Source organism: Anarhichas minor, unplaced genomic scaffold, assembly GCF_050575085.1.
Source record: "Anarhichas minor isolate MPS153535 unplaced genomic scaffold, ASM5057508v1 ptg000004l, whole genome shotgun sequence".
Taxonomy (NCBI): Eukaryota; Metazoa; Chordata; class Actinopteri; order Perciformes; family Anarhichadidae; genus Anarhichas; species Anarhichas minor.
In genome coordinates this window covers 8,924,759-8,949,044 of record NW_027466450.1, presented here as the reverse complement: position 1 = coordinate 8,949,044, position 24,286 = coordinate 8,924,759, and the positions used below count along the sequence as shown (strand labels likewise).

Genomic DNA, 24,286 nt, shown 5'->3' with positions numbered 1-24,286 from the left:
GCATTCGGATTCAATACAAATGCCTTTTAATTGATACATACAACAGATTTTTTTCAAGATCATTTTAAAACGGAAATAAATACGTAAATCTGGATACAGTATACAGTATTAGAATTAAATTTCTCAGTCTTGCACTAGAGGCAATGACATTATTGAAGTGTTTGTAAAGAAAAACACGCGCTCATCAGTGCGTGACTTTTAATATCCAACTTTCAAAAAGGGGAACAGGGTCCCACGTGCAAAAGTCGGAAATACCAGCGTGAAGGAGAGCCTGAGGTTTGATCACTCAGCTGATGATGGACACTTCCTCCTGCAGTCTGCCTGATAACACTGTTTACTCGGGTTACCTCACAGCAAACTCCTCATCGAAGAAGACTTTACTGCACTAGCAACCACCCGAACAGGCGAAAACCGAATATGTCCTACGAAAGATTCAGCCTGGGTTAATTTCAGCACAACTCCTCTAGGAGAGTGGCACTGAAGTTCAGGACGTAAATGATTTAATAATGTGTTCTACTTACATGCCCGTAGACAACAAGCATTCAAGGAGGTGAAAATATCATTTGGTGATGAAACTTGTGTGATTTGTTTAAGCCTCAGGACCGTCCTTTGGTTGACTGAACACTATATGACACCCCAGAGTCCTGTGCTGTAACAGAAGATTACTCCTGCATCACATCATTTAGAAAGAGGTGACCCGCTTGCAATACCATAAAACTATTTTTTTTCATGCCAGTTAATCCCACCAAGTCTTCAAAGCAATTACTTTAACAACACACAGAGATTATGACCACAGGTGAGTGTAAAAATATACATCTGGGGCCTTGCTTTTACTTCTCAGTTGTCTTTCAAAAACGACAATTACATGATATCTCACGTTCAAGAAGAGGGAATCCAGTGACAGAAGGGAAAGAAATCATTTGCGTCCTCTGAGAGTGAGTGGAAAATTCCTTCAATGCCGTAACTTTTGCTTGACTGTTAAATGAAAACGACAGAGCAACACCATCATAATACAAGCGACATCCACACACTGACTCATCAGATACTCAGGAGGACCTTGCTACATATTGAAGGACAATGAGGACAGGAGTGCAGTGATTCTTTGGAGGATGGTGTTAACCTCACCAATGCAGGCAGGCAGCCCAGTTCCTGGAAAGAAAGAGAGAAAGAGAGAAAGAGAGAGAGAGAGAGAGAGAGAGAGAGAGAGGGAGGGAGGGAGGAAGTGTGTGACTGACTGAGGCCCTTGCTGACCCGTGACTGTGCTTTGCTTGCAGATGCTAACGTAACGCACATTCCAGTCTGCAATCACAGGACACACACCGTTCACTTTCACATTCGCCTGAGCAGGCAGAATGTATATGCATATTTTCACACACACACACACACACACAAACACACACACACACACACACACACACACACACACGCACACACAGACAACTCCAAATAGCTCATTAGCAGCATGGTTGAGGTAAGCAGGGGGAGAAGAACAACATCTTACAAAAAGAGGGAAGTGTGTCCCAGTTAGGGACGCCTGGCTGCTCAGTCACACGTCCCAGCACTGGGACAAAGCCACTTCTGAAGCCCTTATCTGGAGACAGGAAGCACACGAAAGGCCCGAATGGCCAAAGAATCAGAGTGAAAGTGGTCCCCTGCGACCTGGAGCCTCATTACATTTAGTGCACAACAAGTGCTATGGGACTAAGTGCTGTTCAATGGGTCCTAGCTGGCTCACTTGCATATGTTGTGTGTTAAATTTGGCTTAAACTAGAGTGCTTGAGATGACAGCTAAACACTTTCCTTGTGTTTTCTGATGCTGCATTTATGTCAGATCTACACCACACAGGCGTCACTTATCTAAACCCACTCATCCAGTGCAGGGTTGTGGTGGACGGGAATCTATCCCAGCATGCACTACAAAATGCCAAAAGGCTTAAAGTGTACACCCTGAACAGGTCAGGAAATTGGCTAGTGGGGCTGGTAAGTGTCTACACCCCCCCTATGTCGCAGTGGATCACATCTATTACAGATGACACAAGACCAGCTGGTCAATACGAACTTTAAACTGACTCACTAGAGAGTCTTTTGGGTCAAACATGTTCCAAGTGGTGATCATCAAACTGACTTCAGCCTGGTGGTGTCTAACCTGCAGTTATTTTCTGTGAAACTGACTGTTTGTCTCTACTTTGAAAAAACTCAGGAGACTTTATTTTCCCCCCCGACACTGCAATGTGCTGCTCTGATTAATTACTTGCGAAAGGAAAATACGATTGATGATCAATGGATCTCCTGCCCGTCCCGTCTTATTATTGATGTAGTGACTCAATGATGATTTAGACAATCCATTCCTTCATTAAATGTGTGGCCTTTTCTGCGTGATGCAGCACTATTACTCCTTTTCCCCTCCAAATGCGAATAATAATATATGTCATGAAAATGTAAGGATGAAATCCACTACGAACTGCTGCAGGAGACATCAAAGGAAATCGAATCACTGACCGCATTCAAGTCAACCACAAATACTTTTCCAATAGTCAAAAGGGCAGAGTATCAGATTAACATCTTAGTCCTCTAGTGAGTCAAAAGAACCTGTTGGATCCTCTCATCTGTGACCGTGTGCAAACCGACACTATCGCTAGTACACCTGCTGAGGTAATTTAACCATCCAGTGGAGAGATTTTTTTACAGCCTGATCATTTTACAGTGAAGTGGTTTGGAGCTTCTCAGCATTGCTTTAACACCATCTTTCTCATCTTCTTTCATTACTGCACCTGAGCTGAAAGTGAGACATCGACAGGCCGGTCCCATAGCTGACATAGCCTGAAGTCCTGGTCTGTAACACATACACGCCTCTATCTACACAATGTACAGCAGTTGATGAATCTTCCCGGCCTGTGAGACATCAGTTCTGTCGGACATTACTTCTGCCTGTAGAAACATTTTTCTGTTTTATTTCCTTTTTTCCTGATTTTAGATAACAAACAAAAATGTCCGCCTCTCTCAGCTAGTTTTAGGGCTTGGGAAAAAATGAATCCAATTCAAATTCTTCTGCATAAAATAGCCCTGGTAATCAATGAGCAATAATTCCCCCAGTGGCATGTTTTCTTTTCTTACCATATTGAAGAGATATTCTATTACTCTTATTCCAACAATGCCATGCTCATCCTTTGTTCTACTTTATCTCAGCAGCTCGTGTTATCTTCCCTCTATGCTTTACTTCCATGCTCCCCCTCGCTGCCTGCCATTACTCCCTTTTTCTCACAGTTCCCACTATTTGCTCCGTAGCTTTGCCTCTCCATCCTCCAGCTCCTCAATCCATATCCTCCCTGCAGAAATCTCAAGCGTTATTGTCAGTGGTCAAAGCCCCGGGTGAGCCGAGGACAGAAAGAAATTTACCCAGAAAAGATATAGTAGATTGCAGCCTAAGTTGAGCTGAGGTTAACCGCATGCTATCTAAACTGTGTGAGGGACGGACAGCAGACAGATTCGGAACATCTGCGCCGCAGCAACACGCAGTAATGTACCTCAGAGAAACGCAACCTGTCCTGAAGCTCAACTTAAGGTAAACCTTCAGACAAACGTGGTACTTCAAAGCTTCTGGGTTTACCTTGAGAGCAATGACTCTTATATGTGTATGTGAACAAAGCCACAGATGTATGATGGATAAGTGGTGTTATATCACGCAAACAAACAGAATAGCAGCAGCCACATGGGCTTGTTTGCTCATGTCTGTCAAACAGACAACAGCCTGAGGTCCATTTCACCGGCTTCCTGAGGTATTCTGCCAGCTCTCACCGCTTCCCCATACATGGGGGAAAAAACTGAACAATATGCTTATTCTAAAAATTTCTCAAGGCTTCCCAGGCATTTTTTTTTTTTTTTAACTACACATTCCACATACGCCCACAATTCAAAGTCAGGCAGCCTCTGGACCAGGCAGCGGCACGGCTGCTCGCCGTCCTCCAGGACATGTGGAAGATAAGACGGAGAGTCAGCTGTGGTGATATTGTTCTTGCTCAGTAACACTAGCCAGCTGATACTGTCTGCCAACTCCACTGCAGGCTAATCGGCCTCTATTAGCTGAGGCGGTGAAGCCTCTGCTGGGGAAATGAAAGTTTCAAGCACGTCCCTCAGGACTTCATTATGAGCAAGTTGCATTTTAAAACAGACCTGTGTCAAATATTTGCAATTAATTCATTGTATTAGTTTCACCCTGCTTGGAGCGAAAGATGGCTGAAGCGTAATGTATATGACTTAATGAGCGCCAGAGAAATGGGCTGTTTCAAAGTAAATAAAGCAACACTTTAGCGTGGCTGACCCTGTGTGAACTGTTAACGCAGTAAACAACGTGCAAGTGGTGAAATAAATAGGTTCTAAATTGACCATTCTTGCGGATCCCGTCGAAGGTTTCACCGCAGGAATGCATGAACTTCTGGAACCTATTGTTTTAAAATAATCATCTCCAAAAATGCAATTAATAAATACCAGTCCATCACACCAGACAAAATATCCCATATTTATGGAACCAGTGCTGGATTGCTACGGGTGGGGTTTAACTTGTTAGCCGACACTTCAAAAACAAGCGGAGCGGATTCCGAGACAAAAACAAACTCTTGTCCCGGCTAAGTCTTGTAATAGCATTTTTCACAGAGCGAGGCATTCAGTGCTTCAAACCCTCCACCACTCCTTACAGAAAAAAAAAAAAGACCCAGAATAAATGGTCAGTTCCAGAGAGAGCGACAGACAGGGCGACCAGCACAGGGTCTGCTTTTGCACTTATCCTCACACAAGGGCCGAACCCACAGCCTAACTCAACAAACAGGCTGTGAACACAAAGGAAGCGGGGAAGGAGTATCTGTGCGTGTATCTATGTGCACACACATACATGTGCAAAGCCTCAAGCCAGCGGCCAATTCCTTTTGCCCTAAAGGGAAAGTGCAGATTGATGGCGGCCCTGCTGAAGCTCAGCAGTAGCCTACCATTCGTCTTCTGTGACCTGCAGGGGATACAGCGCTCATCCTGATGCAGCATCAGTAACACTGGGTCAGAGGTCAAAGCCCTGAGGACGACACTGCGGAGGCCTGTGGACAGTTCATCCTAACGGCTCTTCAAGAAGACGAAAGGGTACTGATGCGTGATGCAGATGTTGGAGTTAGGCTTAACTCCAATCCGGTTACACTTTTATAAGCATAGATCTATGAAAATCTCTTTCGGAGTAACACAATTAGAAAAACACATTGCAATGTATTAGTAAATAGCAAGTGCATTTGATAAAGCATACTATTTCCTGTAGTCTGAGTAAGGGGAAGAGGTGTGTCAGCTCTACTGTTGCCATAATGACCCAGAAAGAATGTATTTCTACTACTCCACAAGGCCAGACCAATACGCCTCTTCAAAAAGCACAGTGATCGCAAACTCCTTTTCAAAGACTGCTAAATAGGCCGCTGCACACACACAGACGCACACACACATTTTACTGCAGACACTGACCTGAGTTTCACCTGAGTGAACAGGCCGTACAAGCCGTCCAGCGTTTGTGAACACGCAGCCGTAATTCTTAGCATTTGGTTCAACATTGTATTTACTGCATCGGGATAACTATAATCAGAAGTAAGTCATCCCCAAAAATGATAGCCTTGAAATAGTTTTCTGTGTTTGTTACTAGCATTCACCGTTTTAGTCTATGTGGAGAAGCACACACAACCGGTAAAAACAGGTTAAAAACGAGCAAAAATAAGAATTGGTCAGTGTTGATTTCCCTGATCTCTGACGTACTCCAGCTGTTTCTGTGTAAGGAACACTTAAATCCAGGCCTCACTATTCCTCCCACTCCTCCTCTGTTTTTTTCTACTCCTTTAACTGACTCTCTGGACACAGACATGTAAATACAACAATCTTTATAGACTTGACTTGGAAGGACTGACTTTAACCTCAGAAAACCAGAGCAAACTGCAAGTCTGGAGTGGACTTGAAAGGCATGTCGTCTTTAAGTACATTTGCTTGTCATTTTCAATAGCTTGGTCAACATGACATTAATTCAAACCTAACTACTCCTTACACAAAAGCCAAGTAGAAAAATGAAAACTACTAAATGATCAAAAGAGTTGCACAAGTTAAGAACTGTACGGATTCAGTTGTAATGTACATATGTGGTGTGTTGTCTTCATTGACAGCAAGCCTTTGTTGTGTAAATCCCATCGATCAGACCTTCATCAGACACGGCCGTTGTGCAGGAACCCATCCTCCTCTTACTACTCTCCTCTCTCTGCACTGGTTCTCAGAGTGCTACGAGTTAAAGTCCTGCTGGCTAAATATAAGCCTGGCCTGACCACGACAACAGTCAAATTAAATTCAGTTTGTCTCATCAAATTAGATAACAAGCAAGCTCTGTCATGGGCTAGCTTTCAGATTTTCAGGTCACATGGCTTACTCACTCACTCACTCCACACAATTGCCAATTACGCTGAGGATCGGAGGCTGCGGTAGTAAGCCTCAGGAGAAAGTTTGCACTTGTGTGTGTGTGTGTGTGTGTGTGTGTGTGACCTCGCAGCAGCTATCTGCCACTTGTTGGCCTTTCAGACTTGACTGCTTCTCCCCTCCTAATGACAGACAGGGTGGAGTCAGCGGTGCACAGTAATGTACATTTGGGCTCACAGCAATTATTATCTGGCACTATTGATAATGTTGATTCATGAACTATTATGACATGCCCTCATGCAACTTTAAAACAAAAAACCTTTAGTTTCTTCAAAATGTGGGAATCAGTTGAATCTATGACACACACACACACAAATACACACCCCTGCAGAACACACACGACAATCTACATTCACTAAACACTCAAATTCTGTAAAGAATCACACCCACCCACACAGAGCGCCACACTCAATGCCTGAAATGCTTAATACCAGGAAAAGTTATGAAAGGTTAAACTTATACTCGGCTGTCTAATGAGTTCCTCGGACGGAGGCAATAAGGACGACGAGGAGGGGGGGATACCAGGAATGAAGAACAGGCTTCTGAGATTCAACAACTGAGCTCCAACTGTCATCATGAGGCTGGTCGCACACATGTTACGGGACCACAGCCATGAGCATCAACCGCAGACTGCAGAGGCCCGTGACCTCTATTTCAAGAATGTTGTGAGTAAGAGCACTGAGACGTGACGTGTGCATGTGTGTTGTATTAGATTACGGGTCAGCTTAAAGTTGTATCCATGCCATTGTTCCTACCCAAGCGCCTGGGATTCCACGAGTAACACTGTGTAAAACAAAAGGTTATTCAAAATCTTTAGGGTGTGTTGACAAGCAGCATAACTCTGCTTAGTACAGTGACAGAGGGGAGTATTTCATCAAAGTATTCATAAGCCAAATACTGTACACAAATCACTACAGTTTACTAGCTGCCCTAGTGTTAGAGGGGTCATTTTGGATACTGCTCATCACCCATGTCACGTGGCTATGAATTAACATAACTCAAATTTCAGAGCTAAGTTAGATGCAACTAAAGGTAAGAAGCATGGTTCAGAAAATGTCTCCAGCTGCAGTCTAGAGCCCTCTCTGAACTCCTTATCGGTTAAAAACATCTGGTGTGTTAGTGGTCTAGTGCCAGAGAAAACAATACAGTCATTACTTCAGACCACGTACATGCATTGGTACACAGGAATGGAGATTGGATGCAATCTCCTTGGATAGTAAGTCCCACCTGACTATGAAAGCAGGTTTCAGGTGAAAAAAGAAAGACATGTTTTAGTTATCTCTTAATAATTACAGACGAATACAAAGAATATAAGAGAAAGGCTGAAGGGTGCTCAGAAGCCATGTGGAATAAAATGACAAAATCATCAAAAGAGGTGAGGCGCTAGTTCTTCATGGTCGTCTCAACCTTGGATTGTGTAATTTCATGACTGAGGTGCATACATTCATATTCATTTATATTCAATCACAATGTATCATACATGCACTCAGACACGCAGTTCAGTTACAACTCCATCCATCTCGCTCTATTTCTCTCTCAAATGTGCGTGTCTCTGAATGCACACGTAGCTCTCACATATATGCAGCAACACGAACTGCATGAAAAACATCTTGGGTGTTTATCGAGATGATTTACAGCTGTTGACTTAAAGACATTAGTTAGTAACAGTTTGTTAAATGCAGAAAGAGACTCCCCACTTTGTCAGTTATGCCTTAGGAGCTTTAAATACAGTCCTGACTTGCCCTGCCGTCTTTCTGGCTATACAGGTACACTTTGAATCGCACACTTGGAAAAGTCTCTGGAGAGCAGCAACAGCAGCATAGCTTGCCTAAGACTGTATGCTTGCTTGGGGCACACAGGCACCACACATTTTCTGGTATGTGAGCTGACTTAGGTTTTAGATCAAAAAAAAAAAGCCTGGCTTCAGCTCCACAGTAAAAATTTAAAAAAGTTTGTTTTATTTTATTCCTTCCCTCCCGTATTCTAGTGGGACACCAAAGGGAAAGAGGATGGGGGAGGGGCAACTTGGCCTTGTTCTCTTAAAAGGCTGGGACAACCTGCTATGCTGTGTGCCTGTTTGTTGTGTGTAGGCGTGCCCTCCAGCAGTGATGGGGATTTGGAAACCCCTCTCATCATGGTTAAGTTGATAGGTCACAGCACATTCCAGACATTTTCTGTCTGTTTGTTTTCCACCAGGAAGCCTCACAATGCAGCCTGCTACTGTTACAAAGGGCTCTGCTTGTCTTTGATCTGCACATCACACCTGAGTAAGCCTCGACATAGATTCAAAACTTGTTCATTGTCTTCTCAGATATCTCCTAAAAAATAGTCAGAGCAATGTGAATGGGCATCACTCTTGGCAACAAACACCCAATCCGAATTATACATTTCCTGGCAACAAAAAAAAGTTAAGTAAAGCAGCAAGAATGGGCCAACTGGGTTTCTCAAAAAGTTCCCCTTTGTAGTGCTTCCTACTCACTTTCACTGATGCTGCTTGTTGGCCGGCTGTTGATGGAGCTCAGTTCAGAGACTGCATGGTCCTGTCGTACTGCGCAGGCTGACCTCTGCTAGCACCCGGCCAGAGAAGGTTACGAGAAGCTAATAGGTGATGATGCCACTGACCAGAACATATTCACACCACCTCTCTGGAATGAATTATCATCGCTTATTTTAAATAAACACTGCCAGCTCCTGTCAGTGGCAGCCTGTCTAACTGGGATTCCAAACAGCACTATCATCAACACTCCCTGTCAAGGCACAGCAGATTATTTGATAGAGAATCAAGAGCTTCTGTGATGCCTCTTGAGTTGTTTTTCCCATTTGCAGCCTTTATTATAAACCTGACCGTTATTATGTGAATAGGGAGCCAATGAACGAAGTGGGAGATGTAAAGAAGGACTCAATTGAGTTTCACCTTGGGCTCTAAAACATTTGAGTGAGAGTATAAAGGCTCTCTGAACAGCTCACTGACCTTATACCCTCAGTCAGTACCTTGCTGTACAATTCTTTATCTTTTGGAGGTGTGTAATTCAGAGCATTTAGAGAGAATACAGCTATCTGAGGAGGACTCTGTCTGTGTGGTTTACTGTGATCGGATCAGAGAGGACAGATTGAGCTATGGTGTTACAGAGCTTTTTTTCCTTGTTTTATTCAAGAGCATTGTCTTTCAATTTGAGACTCGTTGATTTCAGATTTTGAAATGCTTTCCCTCAAAACCCTATGCCCACACTCAAATAGCCCCTGCTTGCGCTTGGATTTGGTCTGCGTCTGCTCATAATGTAAGCTTGCACTCAGATATGTTGTTACTCGCACATATTTCCTGTGCTACAGTCTCAGCCCTCGTCCTCACACTCAGGCTGCTTCTCTGCATTCCTGTCTGCTCTCAGATTTCTCCTCTTCTTTTTGCAATAACCCTGTCATAATTCCCCCAACCAATAAAAATGCCAGGTGTAGTGTTGTCCAATGAATCGATCCAGGTCTTGTTGCAGTTGCCTTCACAGCATTACAGAATCTGAACGTTAAACCAACGAGTCATCTCATCTCAAACTGAAAGACCATGCTCTTGAATAAAGATAGGAAAAAGCTCCATATGGTGTTAACTGGAGGGGGGCTCCATTACTGGCATCAATCTCTAATGCTAAGCCTCAGTCTCTATCAGATGGGCACAGAGAGGGTGAGGGATGAAAGATACACGCTAATGGAGGCAGAACAAAAAGCCTTGCTGGGCAGAAGAATGCAGCGCAGCAGAGTGGATTCTGGCAATGTGTCCTTGAAGTGGGACATGCAGCTTTGTTTGGTCAGCAGATCTCCCTGCGTCAGTGCCCGCTGCACTGCACTGCTCTCCACTGCATCTGACACCTCTCTTGCAGCAAGGACACATACGCTGTCACCATGGGCATAGTACCTGGCACCCATTGTGACAAAGAAATAATTCTGAAGAAGTCTGACCTGAAGAAGTTGTGCGAAATGGTGCTCACCCCTTTCATTCATTTAAGAAACAATCCCTGGTTGAGTGCTACCAAATGCACCTTCTGGCCAATCACATGGTTGGTCTCTGTGTAGCAGGATGGACAGTATGGTGGCCTGGCAGGAGGCTGGCACTATCAAAGGGCCAAGTCTCTGGCTGGCTTGAAAAAGACAAACTTCCTGGTTCTGTACAGCCATCTGATTTTAAAAAGGTTAAGGGAACTCAACTGCAGGAGACTTAAGACAGAAAATGCAGAAAGACATACAGTATTATACAGTAGGAGCCAAGTATTTGGGTGTTGGCTAATGCAAAGACAGAGTCTATGATCTGGGGCTTTGATAGAATACTGACAGAAGCTTTGATAAAGTGTAGTCAGCAGTCATTTATATATAGTAATTGTCTCTGTTCATTTGTTTTTCGAACACATGAAGGAACCGGTTGAAGGATTGTTAGCTACCCATTTAGCCAGCATGCATTTTCAGCGCTTGATGTCCTTAAAGATTATGGTGCTGCATTTATCTATGAAATATTGGAACAAATGATGTGCAGTTGATTTAGCTTTTTTTCAGCTAGCTGTCTTTGACCGTAAACACTGGTCCATGTCCGACCAGAGTTATTCAATATACTAGATGTCAATCGAGCTTCACTGATACTAAATGTAAGATACTCTTTCACTGGCACTTTTACCTTTTGTTCTCTCCTACACAGTACATTGGTAAATGCTGCTGTTTGTCACTGGGGACTGTCGGAGTGTGGCAGTGTAATCAAATGGTGCAGCGATTTGTGCGACAGCAATAAAACGCTATATGCGATAAACACTGCTGAAATAGCACCAGCAAGTCACTTTATGGTTGAGTCAATTGAGAGCAAATGGAAGTTTTAGAACAAACTTTAAAAACCCTGTGAGCCGAAAAACCTTTAACGATCACGATAACGTGAGTTGTAAAATAAAAATATGGTGGCAAATATTTACTGCTTCGAAAATAAGATGCATTCTGCTCTCCATTTTTTATAACCGTTGACAAGATTGTGGCATTATTTTTTTCCATTTTAAATGCTGCATTATTAAATACCTAATGGGTTAAATCAATAGAGCAATTGATAATGATAACCAATATTGAAAACCTTAAATTCAATGAGAAATTTCACAGGGATACCAAAATCACTGTGCTGGCAGAAATCTCACTCTTTAGACTCATCCACAATAAATAAACAAAGAGAGAACAGACATATTTCCACATATTACAATCCCATTCTATTAAATATTCATGGCTCCCATAACGACAGAGACAGGATGTTGAAGAGCACTCTAAAGAAAACAAACAGGCAGGACCTGGAGCTCCAAAAATGCAGTGGAACCGCCAGGACAATACCTGGTGATGTGGATAATTGTGGCTAAAATGAAACAGCTCTGTGGTTCGAAGGGAGCACTTTAACAATCCACAAGCAGAAAGTAAATGGACCAAACACGCACACACTTCCATGTGCACGGACTCGCGTATGCTTCTGCCTGTATACGAGAATCTGAAGCTCTGCTCTGCTCTGAGGCACACCCTTGAAATATTTATGACCCTCCACGTTCTATCCTCCACTGTGGCAGGGGCACGGCATAGCTGCATCTTTATCTCCGAACTGGACTTTACAGCACCCACAGCAGCCAGCTAGTTCGCTCGCTCCAAGGCTCAACATTCTTCTCTTTTGGATCCTATTACAGAGCTACCCAGCAGCCAAAGTACAAAGTCCCGTCAGTAATCGTCCTAAATCCTGCATGTTCTCAAAGCTCTTAACGCAGAATGTGATTCTACATTCATCAAATGCTTTCTTTTGCATAGCAATGGCCTGAACTCACAGGGTGAGCCCAGTGGATGTGCTTTCTTCATTGAGTTGGTGGTGGGAGTAAGAGACCACAGAGAGGAATGAGTCAGGACCAGAAAGCCGTGGTTCTGTGCACTGTGTAGTCTCTCCTTAACAAACTCTGTAGTCCAACTCGCTCGGGTTGCACTCATACTTTCCAAACAGAGGTTTTATGAAACTCCGGCCACCAAAGCTATCCGCTGACCCCACCTTGTACACAGGTCTATCACCTTGGCTTGATTGTATCACAGGCCAATATAATTCTTACTTAAGGATCTGTGGAAAAATATGTCATTAACGTCCATGCATGTTGGGAATTGGACTTCACACATGACATGTCAATAAATGAATGGGGAATTCTGTTTCTCTTATTGTGGTATAAGTTACAAAATGAGATGAGGCTAAAGGTCCTGTAGCCGTAGAAGTCTCAGACAGCTGCCAACTTGTTATGCAAAAATGATCAGCAGAACGAAAAGGGCGAAGGAGCCTCGGGTCATATAAACGTGGATCTACTGTAAACTACAACTAATGAGAAACTCATACCAGCGTGGAGGAAAAATCATCACGTGTCAAATTGAAAAGGTTTCACACAACAACAACTTACTGTTTTTTCTGACTCATTTAGTTTTTGCTTCCTCTTTCTGACACACATTAATTTTTAGTTTTTTATTTCTAGCCTCTCCGTCTGTCTAATCCACATGGTGTATTGCAGTCTTGTGATTTCAGATTAGGGAGAAATTAAGAGCGCTTGTTTGATGAAACGGCTCTCCCTGCAAATACAAGTAGTGCAGACCATCACCATCTCATTACTACCAGCACCTGACAGACCTCTTTACATACAAGCGTACGGCGAGTAAAGTTTCACCTTATCGACGTGATTAGTTGAGGTGGAACTGAAATGATTTCCATGGGGAACTTGGGTAATTGCACAAGCAGATACTAGGATATAGATTCAGAAGAGTAAGAACAAATGAAAACAGTGTCTACCGTTAAACAGACTGTCCGGATAATCTCGCTTATAATAAGGACGATTCTCGTTATGAATTTGCAGAAGATTTGCCAAACAAAGTAGCCACATTTATGCTGCTGGATCTTCTTTCAAACGCCTCAAACCTGCAGCAAATCATTTTCTTTCTATGAAAATAAACAACCATAAACAAGCCAGGCACCACTTAAACTACCAAAAAAAAAACTGCACTGCTCCTCTGTAAATGTTTACTGAATGAGAGCAGGCAAAACAAGAGCAATGACCAACCAGGGGATTGGCAGTTTCCCAGCAAACACCAGCACTGGACTAAAAATGACTTTGTAATCAGAGGGTTTAGAGAGCAAACAAAGGAGGAGGGAATAAAACCCAGGGAATGGAAAAGAGTGAGTCTATGAATTACTCAGCAGACACGTCTCTCCCTACTCTCTGCAGGGGATAATGGGGATCATCCATCTTCTTGCCCTCCTTTACGCTCCATCTTTTGACCACTCATATGCATCCAGGTCAGCTGAGAGAAACATGTCCTCTCCAATAACTGTGATGTGCAGAACTTGGTAGGAAGGGATTTTAGTATAGTAGCATTTTTTGGGGGAAAAGCAAATGGTAAATGGGCTGCATTTAAATAGTGCCTTTCTACCTTACCGGACAAAGCGCATAACAATTTGCAAGGCCCGAGCAACTTGGGGTTCAGTGTCTTGCTCGAGGACACTTCGACAAGCGGACAGGAGGAGCCAGGGATCAAACCGCTCTACCTCCTGAACCACAGCAACTGGAAATTGTCTTACAAAGCAGAAATAACAAGTTAGCTGGATAACTGATTAAAGGTGTAAAAAAAAAAAAACTTTCTCAATCAGCTTCTGAGTGGGAGAGTTCGACATGAATACACAATTTTGAGTTTTGGTTGCTTGACATGAGAGATTTATGCGTTGTGGGCGGAGCTGAAATAGAAAGAAGTGATGTCATACACATGTCTGAGCACCAATCAGGATTTGGCAACACCTGATTAAAAATGTGATGACGGTTGGTGGGTCGTTTGGTTACTGTCAATTAATTCTGATCAAACCACACCCGCATGGTCCCGATGAAGCAGTTTGGCTACATTTTTAACACTTGAAGGAATGTTCAAAATTTGGGTAAATACAAAAATTAGCTTTCTGTCCAAGAATTTAATTAGAAGATTGACATCACTCATACACTGTGTCCAGTACAGCAAATATGTTTGCTTAGCGTGGCACAAAGACTGGAAACATGTGGGGGGAAAGCTCGCCTTGCTCTGAACAAGGGAGTCAAAATTACACTACTAGCACCTCTAAAAGCTCACTAATTAATATAAAATAATGCCTTTTTACGTTGATTGTTGCTTCTTTGGTTATGCATATTGAATGTTATGGAGGAATGGTAAAGATTCAAAGCAGAACTTTAAACCTAGAAAAGCTCTTTTACTTACATTAAATCCATTTTCCACATTTAAAGCGATTCCAGGTTTAATCAGTGAAGGTATCCAGATTATTTAGTAATCCTGCTTCACGAGGCAGGCCTCAAGCGTCCACAGCAAAGTGCTTTTCATATTATTGAATATAGACACACTGAATAAAAGAGAAGCATTGAGTGAAGGTGTAAATAAAAAACACAAATGCACATTTTAAGTGAGATAACTTGGCCTGCATGTACAGGTTATAAGAAATGGGTTCTCGTTACCATAAAAACTCATCTAGCGACAGCAGAGTGAAGTCATCTAAACATTTTAAGACACGTGTTTACTCAGAAATAAAACCAGAGCAGAGAAAATAAATGCATCTCTAGAGGAAGCAGCATGTATTATAACCACAATAAGAGTGCACAGATTGTTTATTTCACCCGTCAGTAGCCCAAAACTGCTGACGCTGGAATATAAACTAGCTGAGCTGCTGGATCGTCTCAAACTCAAGTTATTCCAACGGCTGCTGCTGCTTAAACAGCTAAAGTAAACATACATGACACATCTATTCAACTTCATGAATAATACAGTGTTCCTGCACACTGACACACACCTACTGGCACACTCAAGCCGGGAGATGTGTCACTTAGCGTGACGCAGACATGCCTGGCTTTAAATCCCTAAAAGCCGAAGCTCAGTGAGAAGGATTGAAAACCTGCGGGATCCACAGGCTCTCATCTTCCAATAAAACGAGTCGTCTATTCTTTCAGGAGACAGGAGGTAACGGGGAGGCAACCAAAGGGCATCATGGCGGGGTGAAAAGTTCACAGCAGCGTACGGGGATGGGATTTAACAGAGAGAAAGGGAGGTCGATCTCATTTTACCCGAAAGAGAATGACATTTTTCTTCTTTGATCAGGGAGAAAATGGAGGAAATGTGAAGTTGGGGAATCATGAAATGAGGCAGAGACAACAGAGTATATCAGCGGAAGAAAACTCAAGACGGAGAAGCGGAAGACAACAGAGTCGGGGAGATACGACTATCAGAGCTCCAACATGGCAGGATGTGAGATGTGGAGAGCAGGAAGAGGAAACTGGACAGATATAGATTTATTTGGTTGCCGCTCCTGAAAACATGTCTATCCCATTAGGGGCCTCAGTGGCAGTTAATGTGCTTATCAAAGCGTGCACCTTTGGTCTGTTCCTAACCCCGGTGTTGGGGCTACTGCACACAGCTAACATGGAGAAAGAATGAGAGAACATGTTCTCCAGAGTTGGCAGGAAACACAGGGTCACACCCCGGAGGGTCGAATCTCAAATCTAATCAGATCAGTAATTATGATTTTATCACAGCTCAGCAGATTTGACCATGTGAGTACCGCTCATATAAAGGAGCAGTTAAATAATGAGTCTCATCTAACACACAAAGAAGCTTTGTGACAAACAATCACGCTTTTCATTATTTACTCTGTACAGCGCTGAGAGACTACACTTAAAAGTAAAGTCAAAGTAGACATTTTTAATACGTTTAGCTACATAAACGCTACATCCACTAGAAATGTCAGTGATATTTGTCCTTAAAGCAGATACGAAGGAAAGTGATTATGTAATAAATCATATCAGTAAACATTCAGGACTTTGTACAGGCACATGCTATGCTGTCTGGTTATTATTAGCAGCAGGTAGGTATGACACTTAAGGGACATGTTTGAATGGACCGTTCTGTTTCTTACATGAATAAGTGGAGCAAGTTCAACCATAAGTACTAAGTTATGCTCAGCATGGAGATACGCACGCAAACAAGTGTACAGGTGAGCAATATCAGCAACATTCTTGGAAAAACTTCATAAGGATCCTAATATTCATTCACAATAAAAACTAAAGCCCATGAAGCAAAGCAACATTCTTCACTCAGAGAAACCTTTAAAGGTCACCGGTGAAGACAAGATGAGAATGATCGTTGGTTACCAATTAGTTAGTTACTTAACTTTCCTATTTTATTAAATTCAAATAAGGACAAACACAACTTCTGTGAAACACAGAGCCATAACAGCAGCATGGGTGTGTCAGCTGACTCCGCTCAGATAGCCATCTGATCAAATATGGTATTTGGAGTCTAATCTAGTTCCAGGACAATAGGAACATCTGGTCTTCATTAGAGGTGAAAAGCCAAACAGAGCGACCTCTTAACCCCCCCTGGGCTGCAGTAGGTAACAAACTCGAGGAGAAAACTACAGCAGAAGTTCAGTTTTGGGTGCGAGTGATAAGAGCAGAGAGGCTTTGGTGATGCTGGCAATGTTTTCAAACACGAGCCACAAAGCCAAGAGAAAGGGCGGTGGTTCTGATAGCTGTCATGTGCACGAACCATGTTTAAAGCCTCCTCTAGGATAAAAAGAGCAGGATGCAGTGGCCACACAGTGCGGTAGTTTGTGTACATGTTGTTGTCAACTTACCCTCAGAGAGCTCCAGCTCCAGCTCCGCCAGCTTCTCCCGGACCTCCGCCGGTAGGGTCATAGCGACAGCCGGCGTGGGCTCCAACATCATCGTTAAAAACCCGGTTGAGGTTCTCTCAGCCATGGTAAAAAAAAAATTTAAAAAAAGCACGGATAGGTCCAGCGAGTGGCCGGTGATGAGGACAATGCAACAACACAATAATAATAATAACAACAACCCCTCCTCACTTGGTTTCGGCTACCGAGGGCAAAACAGGGTGTTGGTGCTCGTCTCGCTGCAACGTCGTACAGATGTGTGAGAAACGTCTCCTACGTGCATGACACGGCCAGCTGTGCGGCTAGCGGACACACCTGGCTGCGTGTTTCCATGTAGTGTGGTAGGACGGGGGGACACTGCCAGTGTCTCCGTGTCCGCTGTCCGTCCCTCGGCGCTGATGGGCGTCCTGGCTGATCGGCAGGCTGCTGCTTCACTTCAACTGTGGAGGGAACTCATTCAACTCCTCGCTCGCTTCCCACGGCGCAGTCGCCATTGCATCATAGCAGCAGCGGCCCGGACCGTGCGCGCTCACGAGCCCCCGCTTGTGTGCGTGTCTCCTCGTTGTTTCCTCGTGTAACTTGCCTGCCTCCTATTGTCGCAATCACAATGCTGCGTGACATGGAAGTACTGGAGGCTATAATTGAAAATGTGTGGTGTTTTTGTTGTTGTTGTTGTATTTGGTATTTTCTTGGATGTCTTTATATCCCATACTATATTATGCTCACATGTTATATTGTTTTATAACATTATATTTATATATTGACAGAAAATCACTATACCACCACTGTCACATTGTGATTTTGTACTGCTCTTGTGTAGTTTATATTTTTACTTATTCGTGTTTGAGTTTTACAATACTCTTGTTTATTTTTCACTTTCTCTACGTATCTACTTATTTCTCAATAAAGGCTTATTCGCTCATCTTAACTGATAATCGGAACTCCTCCTGAAATCAAATGAAGCGGACACTGAACATCATGTGACATCAACATATTGGTCATTGTATTTCAATCTTTAACTTCATTTTAATTGAGCAAACATAAATATTGGTATAACATAGAAATATTTCAAAGGAAAGGTAAAAACCAAACCCAGAATACAGAATATAAATAAGGATCCCTGGTGGGCTACAGTGAGTAAGTAATGTCTAATTATAAAAATGAAATGTCAGGAAGTGAATATTAAATAGTTATTTTACTATTGAAAAAGAGCTTATCTTTATATATATATATATATACATACATATGTATGTATATATATATATATACATATATATGTATGTATATACTTTGTTTACATTGCACTTTTCTACTGAATGTTTTTCAAAAAGACAAAACCGTTAGAAAATACGATAAATACAAAAATATATTAAAAGTAACAATAGATATAATAACAGTAATAGTAGATAAGAAATGTCCTTCATTCAACTAATTATTATCACAATTCTACAAAAAATATTTAGAATAATAGAAAAATAAAAAAAAGGCACTAGAAACCAGTTTTAGCTGCACTGTGTGAGGCAAGAAAAAGGCAATTCACATTAAAGCTTCAAAATACAAAATCTGTTACATTTGATTACATCCCTGGTATATATGATTAAAATATACTGAGTCGTTATTGTGTTTTGTATTACTCTTCTTTTTGTCTTGCATGAATTGACATTTGCATCTATTGTGAGGCTGTGATTTGGTGTGTTGGCGTTTGGGTTGGAAAGCGGGGGAGTTATTGTTATCATTATCTTGCCTGTACGTCTGTTATATACTATTCAAATATATACAGTATGTCCAAAAATAACTTTCAAACATGAAATAAATACACATCAAAACAACCTGCAAAACAAAAAAAACAAAAGTGTAAAAGTGTTTTAAGTTCCTACAACCAGCAGGTGTCACTGCATACACAGTAAAAAAAAGGTTCTTCACAGGCAAGGAATATGCTATGTTAATATGTGGCTGACAGTTCTGAGGGTTTAGTGAAAGTGATGGTGATTAATACTCTATTTTAAGTAAAGCTCTTTCCTTAAAGTATGTTTCAGATCAATGTGGTAGTGCGCTCCAGGATTCCGGTTGTTGTGTTCAAAGATGGCTCCATTCACCTCGGTATGAACATCAACCAGATGTGTTTTCCTGTCAGAACACAAACATCTGTTTAGTCTTCAGGCGTACATGAGAACCGTCTGATGCTAAAGTATTAAAGAGTGTTTGCCTGTACCTCCTTTGACCTTTGCGCAAAGTGTCTGTCAGAGCCTTCAGGTAAATGGAGCGATGGTGTCCTTGCTCCAGTTGACGTTCATCTGTCCAGCAGTGACTCCAGAACACATCTGCATCTGTAGGGATGAAAGCACATTTGGACGGCCCATCACACCCGTCTGTCTCCAGATCCTCATCCCGGTGCTCCGTCCTGGCACGGGGCGGAATCTCTGGGACGCTGTACCTCTGGATGAAGAAGAGTTTGGGCTTGCCAGCCAGCATGCGGCATTCATCAGCATTGAAAAGACGTCTGACATCGTTCAGATGTAGACCTGCGGCGTACGCGTCTGTACCCAGGAGATGGCTCGCCGTACCGCGGCTAATGATGCAGCAGACAAAGCCGTCGCATTCAAGGTTCTCTCTCTGTCCGAATATCCCTCTGAGAACTGAGAGAGTGTCGGCCACACACAGCCATTTGTGGAGGACCACGTTGAAGTGAAGAGCCTTAAATGTCTGTTCCAACATGTCTGAGTGAGTAAAGTAGAGGTGAAACACAATTAAACTTTTTTTCTTGATAATAAGTCTCTCAAAAGATAGATGAAAAAAACGCTATCAGACCAGGGCTGCTACAGACGCAACCGCAAGATATTTAGTTTACCTTTACATGAAATAACACTCAAATTAAGAGTCAGAACATTTGATTCATTGATTGCTGTCAGGCTTTAATGAAAATTTTGTATTTTTACTTCAGCAGGCTTTTAAATGCATGCCTTTCACTTGTAATGGAGTCATTTTACATTGGTATTGGTACTTCTGTATATGTATTCCAGCACTGGACTTATAGGTACAAAGTGTTTTGTGTCTCACCTCCGTCATTACCCACGCAGTCTATGATAACACACACTCCTCTGGGATTAGTGTTAAATCTGTAACAATCGAGTTGACTCTGTAATGCAAATGAGCAAGCAAACAAGTTTCATAAATGCACTTTACTAATTAAACACACTCATACTCAAAAAAACCTGCACCAATAATGAGTGAAGACCTTACCTGCTCTCTGTATACAGGCACTGGTATGTGTTCTGTGGTTGGTGACAAAGATTAATACGGTGTTATGAATATCAAAGTGAAATACAATGAGAGACAAGAGGTGTTTTCCTTTATCTCTGGCAATTACACATCTTTTGAAGTTGCTGTCATTTGCAGGCTGTCTTACCGATGTGGAGGGGCTGTGCTTGTCTTGTTTGCTGCAGAGAATGAGAACCATTTGGAGTGGGGAATGGACACTAAAGAGAAGATGTTTTTTAAAGTATTAGTTGTAAAATAGAAAGAAAAAATGTCCAATGTTGACTAAGTTTTGTACACTACTTACAGGAGCTCTGTGTCTTTGCTGTAGAGATGAATGTCCTCCAGATGTTCCCACTGTGAAAGGTTTGGACAGAAACACAAGTGAATAAAAACACAGAATAAAGTATGATTCAAAGTACTTTGTGATTGGTCTTTCACATAAATCCACTTTTTAGAAAGCCAAAAGCCAAAACGTTTAACATTTGGTTTGATAAATACAAAGTTTAGTTCTGAAAATGATGTCAAATTGAATGTGTCCGAAAGAAAAATATATCTGTGTGTCCAACTGTTAACAGTATTATGTGAACTAGATGTTACGCTGGTATCAATGAACAAGGTAAGCTTTGTCTGCTTTGGGTTAAATGAAACAGAGCATGAGATGCATTTTGTTTTATGCTATACTATATGTAATAAATACATACAGATTAATACGGTGTTATGAATATCAAAGTGAAATACAATGAGAGACAAGAGGTGTTTTCCTTTATCTCTGGCAATTACACATCTTTTGAAGTTGCTGTCATTTGCAGGCTGTCTTACCGATGTGGAGGGGCTGTGCTTGTCTTGTTTGCTGCAGAGAATGAGAACCATTTGGAGTGGGGAATGGACACTAAAGAGAAGATGTTTTTTAAAGTATTAGTTGTAAAATAGAAAGAAAAAATGTCCAATGTTGACTAAGTTTTGTACACTACTTACAGGAGCTCTGTGTCTTTGCTGTAGAGATGAATGTCCTCCAGATGTTCCCACTGTGAAAGGTTTGGACAGAAACACAAGTGAATAAAAACACAGAATAAAGTATGATTCAAAGTACTTTGTGATTGGTCTTTCACATAAATCCACTTTTTAGAAAGCCAAAAGCCAAAACGTTTAACATTTGGTTTGATAAATACAAAGTTTAGTTCTGAAAATGATGTCAAATTGAATGTGTCCGAAAGAAAAATATATCTGTGTGTCCAACTGTTAACAGTATTATGTGAACTAGATGTTACGCTGGTATCAATGAACAAGGTAAGCTTTGTCTGCTTTGGGTTAAATGAAACAGAGCATGAGATGCATTTTGTTTTATGCTATACTATATGTAATAAATACATACAGATTAATACGGTGTTATGAATATCAAAGTGAAATACAATGAGAGACAAGAGGTGTTTTCCTTTATCTCTGGCAATTACACATCTTTTGAAGTTGCTGTCATTTGCAGGCTGTCTTACCGATGTGGAGGGGCTGTGCTTGTCTTGTTTGCTGCAGAGAATGAGAACCATTTGGAGTGGGGAATGGACACTAAAGAGAAGACGTTTTTTAAAGTATTAGTTGTAAAATAGAGAGAAAAAATGTCCAATGTTGACTAAGTTTTGTACACTACTTACAGGAGCTCTGTGTCTTTGCTGTAGAGATGAATGTCCTCCAGATGTTCCCACTGTGAAAGGTTTGGACAGAAACACAAGTGAATAAAAACACAGAATAAAGTATGATTCAAAGTACTTTGTGATTGGTCTTTCACATAAATCCACTTTTTAGAAAGCCAAAAGCCAAAACGTTTAACATTTGGTTTGATAAATACAAAGTTTAGTTCTGAAAATGATATCAAATTGAATGTGTCCGAAAGAAAAATATATCTGTGTGTCCAACTGTTAACAGTATTATGTGAACTAGATGTTACGCTGGTATCAATGAACAAGGTAAGCTTTGTCTGCTTTGGGTTAAATGAAACAGAGCATGAGATGCATTTTGTTTTATGCTATACTATATGTAATTTTTTTTAACTTTTGCATTGTCAGAATACAGTCCGGACAATGTATGTTCACTTAGAACAAAATGTGTCGTATTGGCAGCTTTTATATTCGGTTTCTGTTCTGTGTAAAACATGTTTTTACTTTCTGTGGTTTAGGAACTATATATTTCTTTGGCACTTCCAAGAAGTCTGTTTTTCTTCTTCATAAGCACCATGGGCCATTTCAGTGGTATGAGAGACACACAAATATTCATTTTCAGTTCTAGTTTTCAGCATTTTCCTGTTTCAACAATGTGTAAACGTTCCACACTTCACATGAAACACACTGTATAAATGTTACAACACAGCTTTCCTTCTCACATTTTGTCAAGATGGATTTTCTTGTTCCCAAATCACAAACTCTTTACGAAATTTAAAAGGGACAGTCTCACCTGACATCTTGTACGCACTAACTTTTCTGGCGAGGTCGACCCTGCCAATGTTTTTAAAACATTCTTCTACAAAGTCGACTCTTTCAGGTGAAACTATATCCAGCTTCTCTAGTTCAATGATCACATCCAGGAAACTCTGTCAACGGAAAGAGGGGGAAGTGATTCACTCTGTTAGAATTACTGTCGTATGCATATTTGACCTTTTTCTGTAAAATGATGACCCACCAAAACTCCCCTCGCACACTCACAAGAATGTGAAATTCAGTAAGTGAAAACAAAACTTCATTCATTGTCACCTGTGCTTTTTCCATCTTCTCACGAGGCAACGTGCTGCCCAACAAGAACTTCACACTGTTCAGATCTTCACTGTCCATATCCTCATTTATATTAGCCATCAATACTCTACAGGGAGGGAAATCACGTTTACGTTATCCAATTGGAATGTATCATTCATGACTTTACACACCTAGATAAGGTATACACCTCTCACCTGAATCTTGGCAGAACCCTTCTTTGTTTCAGGGCGTTCTCCACCTCGTCCCTGCTGGTTTTAAACACCTTCCTCAGGATATCAAAACGACTCAATTGTAGCATCAGCTCCGTCAGAAACAGGAGACCCATCTCGTGGCACATCACTTTAGATGTCAGCATGTCCTTCACACGCGCCACGCTGTTGTCCGTGTCCAGGATGTCGCACAGGTAGAAGAGCCTCCTGCGTTCACAGCTGCTCAGAGCCTCTGCTGTCTGATTGATGGCCTGAAGATGAAGTTGGTCCGGCAGAGCCATTGTCTTTTGTGGAAGAAAAGCGAGGGCTGGTGATGTTTAACAGCAACGAAGACCGATATAGTGATCAAATAATAGCAATTCGCCAACCGGGACCGGAACGCCTTAAACTGGAGAAGATTAAATACAGTGTTAGTTCCGAATAAACCATTATTAAAATATAATATATAACAATCTGAAAAGATCATTGAACGACATACCTCATACCGTCGAAATCTGTCGATAGAGGAACAACCATAAAGAGGAATTTGAAGCAGGCCTACGACGGAAACCACAATGGAAGACTGACGCACTTTAAACGCTTCTGGGGAAGTACCCTACTTTATTGTAGAACTTAAATAGAAATACCCCCCTTACCTTGATACTTGCGCCGAGTTACTGAAAACCATCGATTCATCTGCACTCCAGATTACGCGATAGGTGCACGATAATACCGTAATTATTGTAGATGTTTGAAAAACGCCACAAGCGACAAAGACAACATATTGAAAGTGAAAGTAAAAAAAGGCGGCACTGCTTTGATAATAAAAAAATTAAAGGCACATGCTGCGCTGCAGAACAAAATCCATTTAATGAAAATGTATTAACACTTAAAACTACAGACTTGATGGA

At 41.7% G+C, this 24,286-nt stretch overlaps 2 protein-coding genes across 10 annotated transcripts in view; both read right to left on the bottom strand.

Moving 5' to 3' along the window:
• The window catches only part of dip2a (disco-interacting protein 2 homolog A), a 71,890-nt gene extending 54,183 nt beyond the window's left edge, over positions 1 to 17,707 (bottom strand). For 3 of the 7 annotated variants that reach the window (XM_076108659.1, XM_076108666.1, XM_076108686.1), the window contains exon 1: positions 17,156 to 17,707. In XM_076108659.1, coding sequence (XP_075964774.1) covers positions 17,156 to 17,279 — 124 coding nt within the window. In that variant the 5' untranslated portion in view covers positions 17,280 to 17,707. The remainder of the gene's footprint in view (positions 1 to 17,155) is intronic. The other 4 variants (XM_076108674.1, XM_076108684.1, XM_076108688.1 and 1 more) reach the window with 2 other exon arrangements.
• Positions 17,708 to 18,189: 482 nt separating this feature from the next.
• On the bottom strand, positions 18,190 to 24,181 carry LOC142968722 (CASP8 and FADD-like apoptosis regulator). Of its 3 annotated transcripts, none has more exons than XM_076108731.1 (15): positions 24,032 to 24,181; positions 23,875 to 23,933; positions 23,382 to 23,784; positions 23,188 to 23,293; positions 22,892 to 23,027; positions 22,096 to 22,145; positions 21,940 to 22,009; positions 21,425 to 21,474; positions 21,269 to 21,338; positions 20,754 to 20,803; positions 20,598 to 20,667; positions 20,432 to 20,463; positions 20,249 to 20,327; positions 19,404 to 19,908; positions 18,190 to 19,318 (listed from the first exon to the last, which is right to left on the bottom strand). In XM_076108731.1, exons 3-15 carry the CDS (start codon positions 23,675 to 23,677, stop codon positions 19,189 to 19,191), a joined length of 1,644 nt encoding a protein of 547 aa, XP_075964846.1. In that variant the 5' UTR covers positions 23,678 to 23,784; positions 23,875 to 23,933; positions 24,032 to 24,181; the 3' UTR covers positions 18,190 to 19,188. The 3 variants fall into 3 exon arrangements, with proteins under 3 accessions (XP_075964846.1, XP_075964854.1, XP_075964837.1); XM_076108739.1 differs by having other exon boundaries at positions 23,875 to 23,890; positions 24,032 to 24,168; XM_076108722.1 differs by having other exon boundaries at positions 23,875 to 24,167.
• Between the last annotated feature and the right edge of the window lie 105 nt (positions 24,182 to 24,286).

What these genes read in the sequence shown, in the direction of transcription:
- LOC142968722 (XM_076108731.1), bottom strand. Translation starts at nt 23,677, where the DNA reads ATGGCTCTGCCGGACCAACTTCATCTTCAGGCCATCAATCAGACAGCA. An exon ending in TAGTGCGTACAAGATGTCAG is followed by an intron (nt 22,146 to 22,891) that starts GTGAGACTGTCC and finishes AACCTTTCACAG; the next exon opens with TGGGAACATCTGGAGGACAT. An exon ending in AGCACAGCCCCTCCACATCG is followed by an intron (nt 20,464 to 20,597) that starts GTAAGACAGCCT and finishes CACCAACCACAG; the next exon opens with AACACATACCAGTGCCTGTA.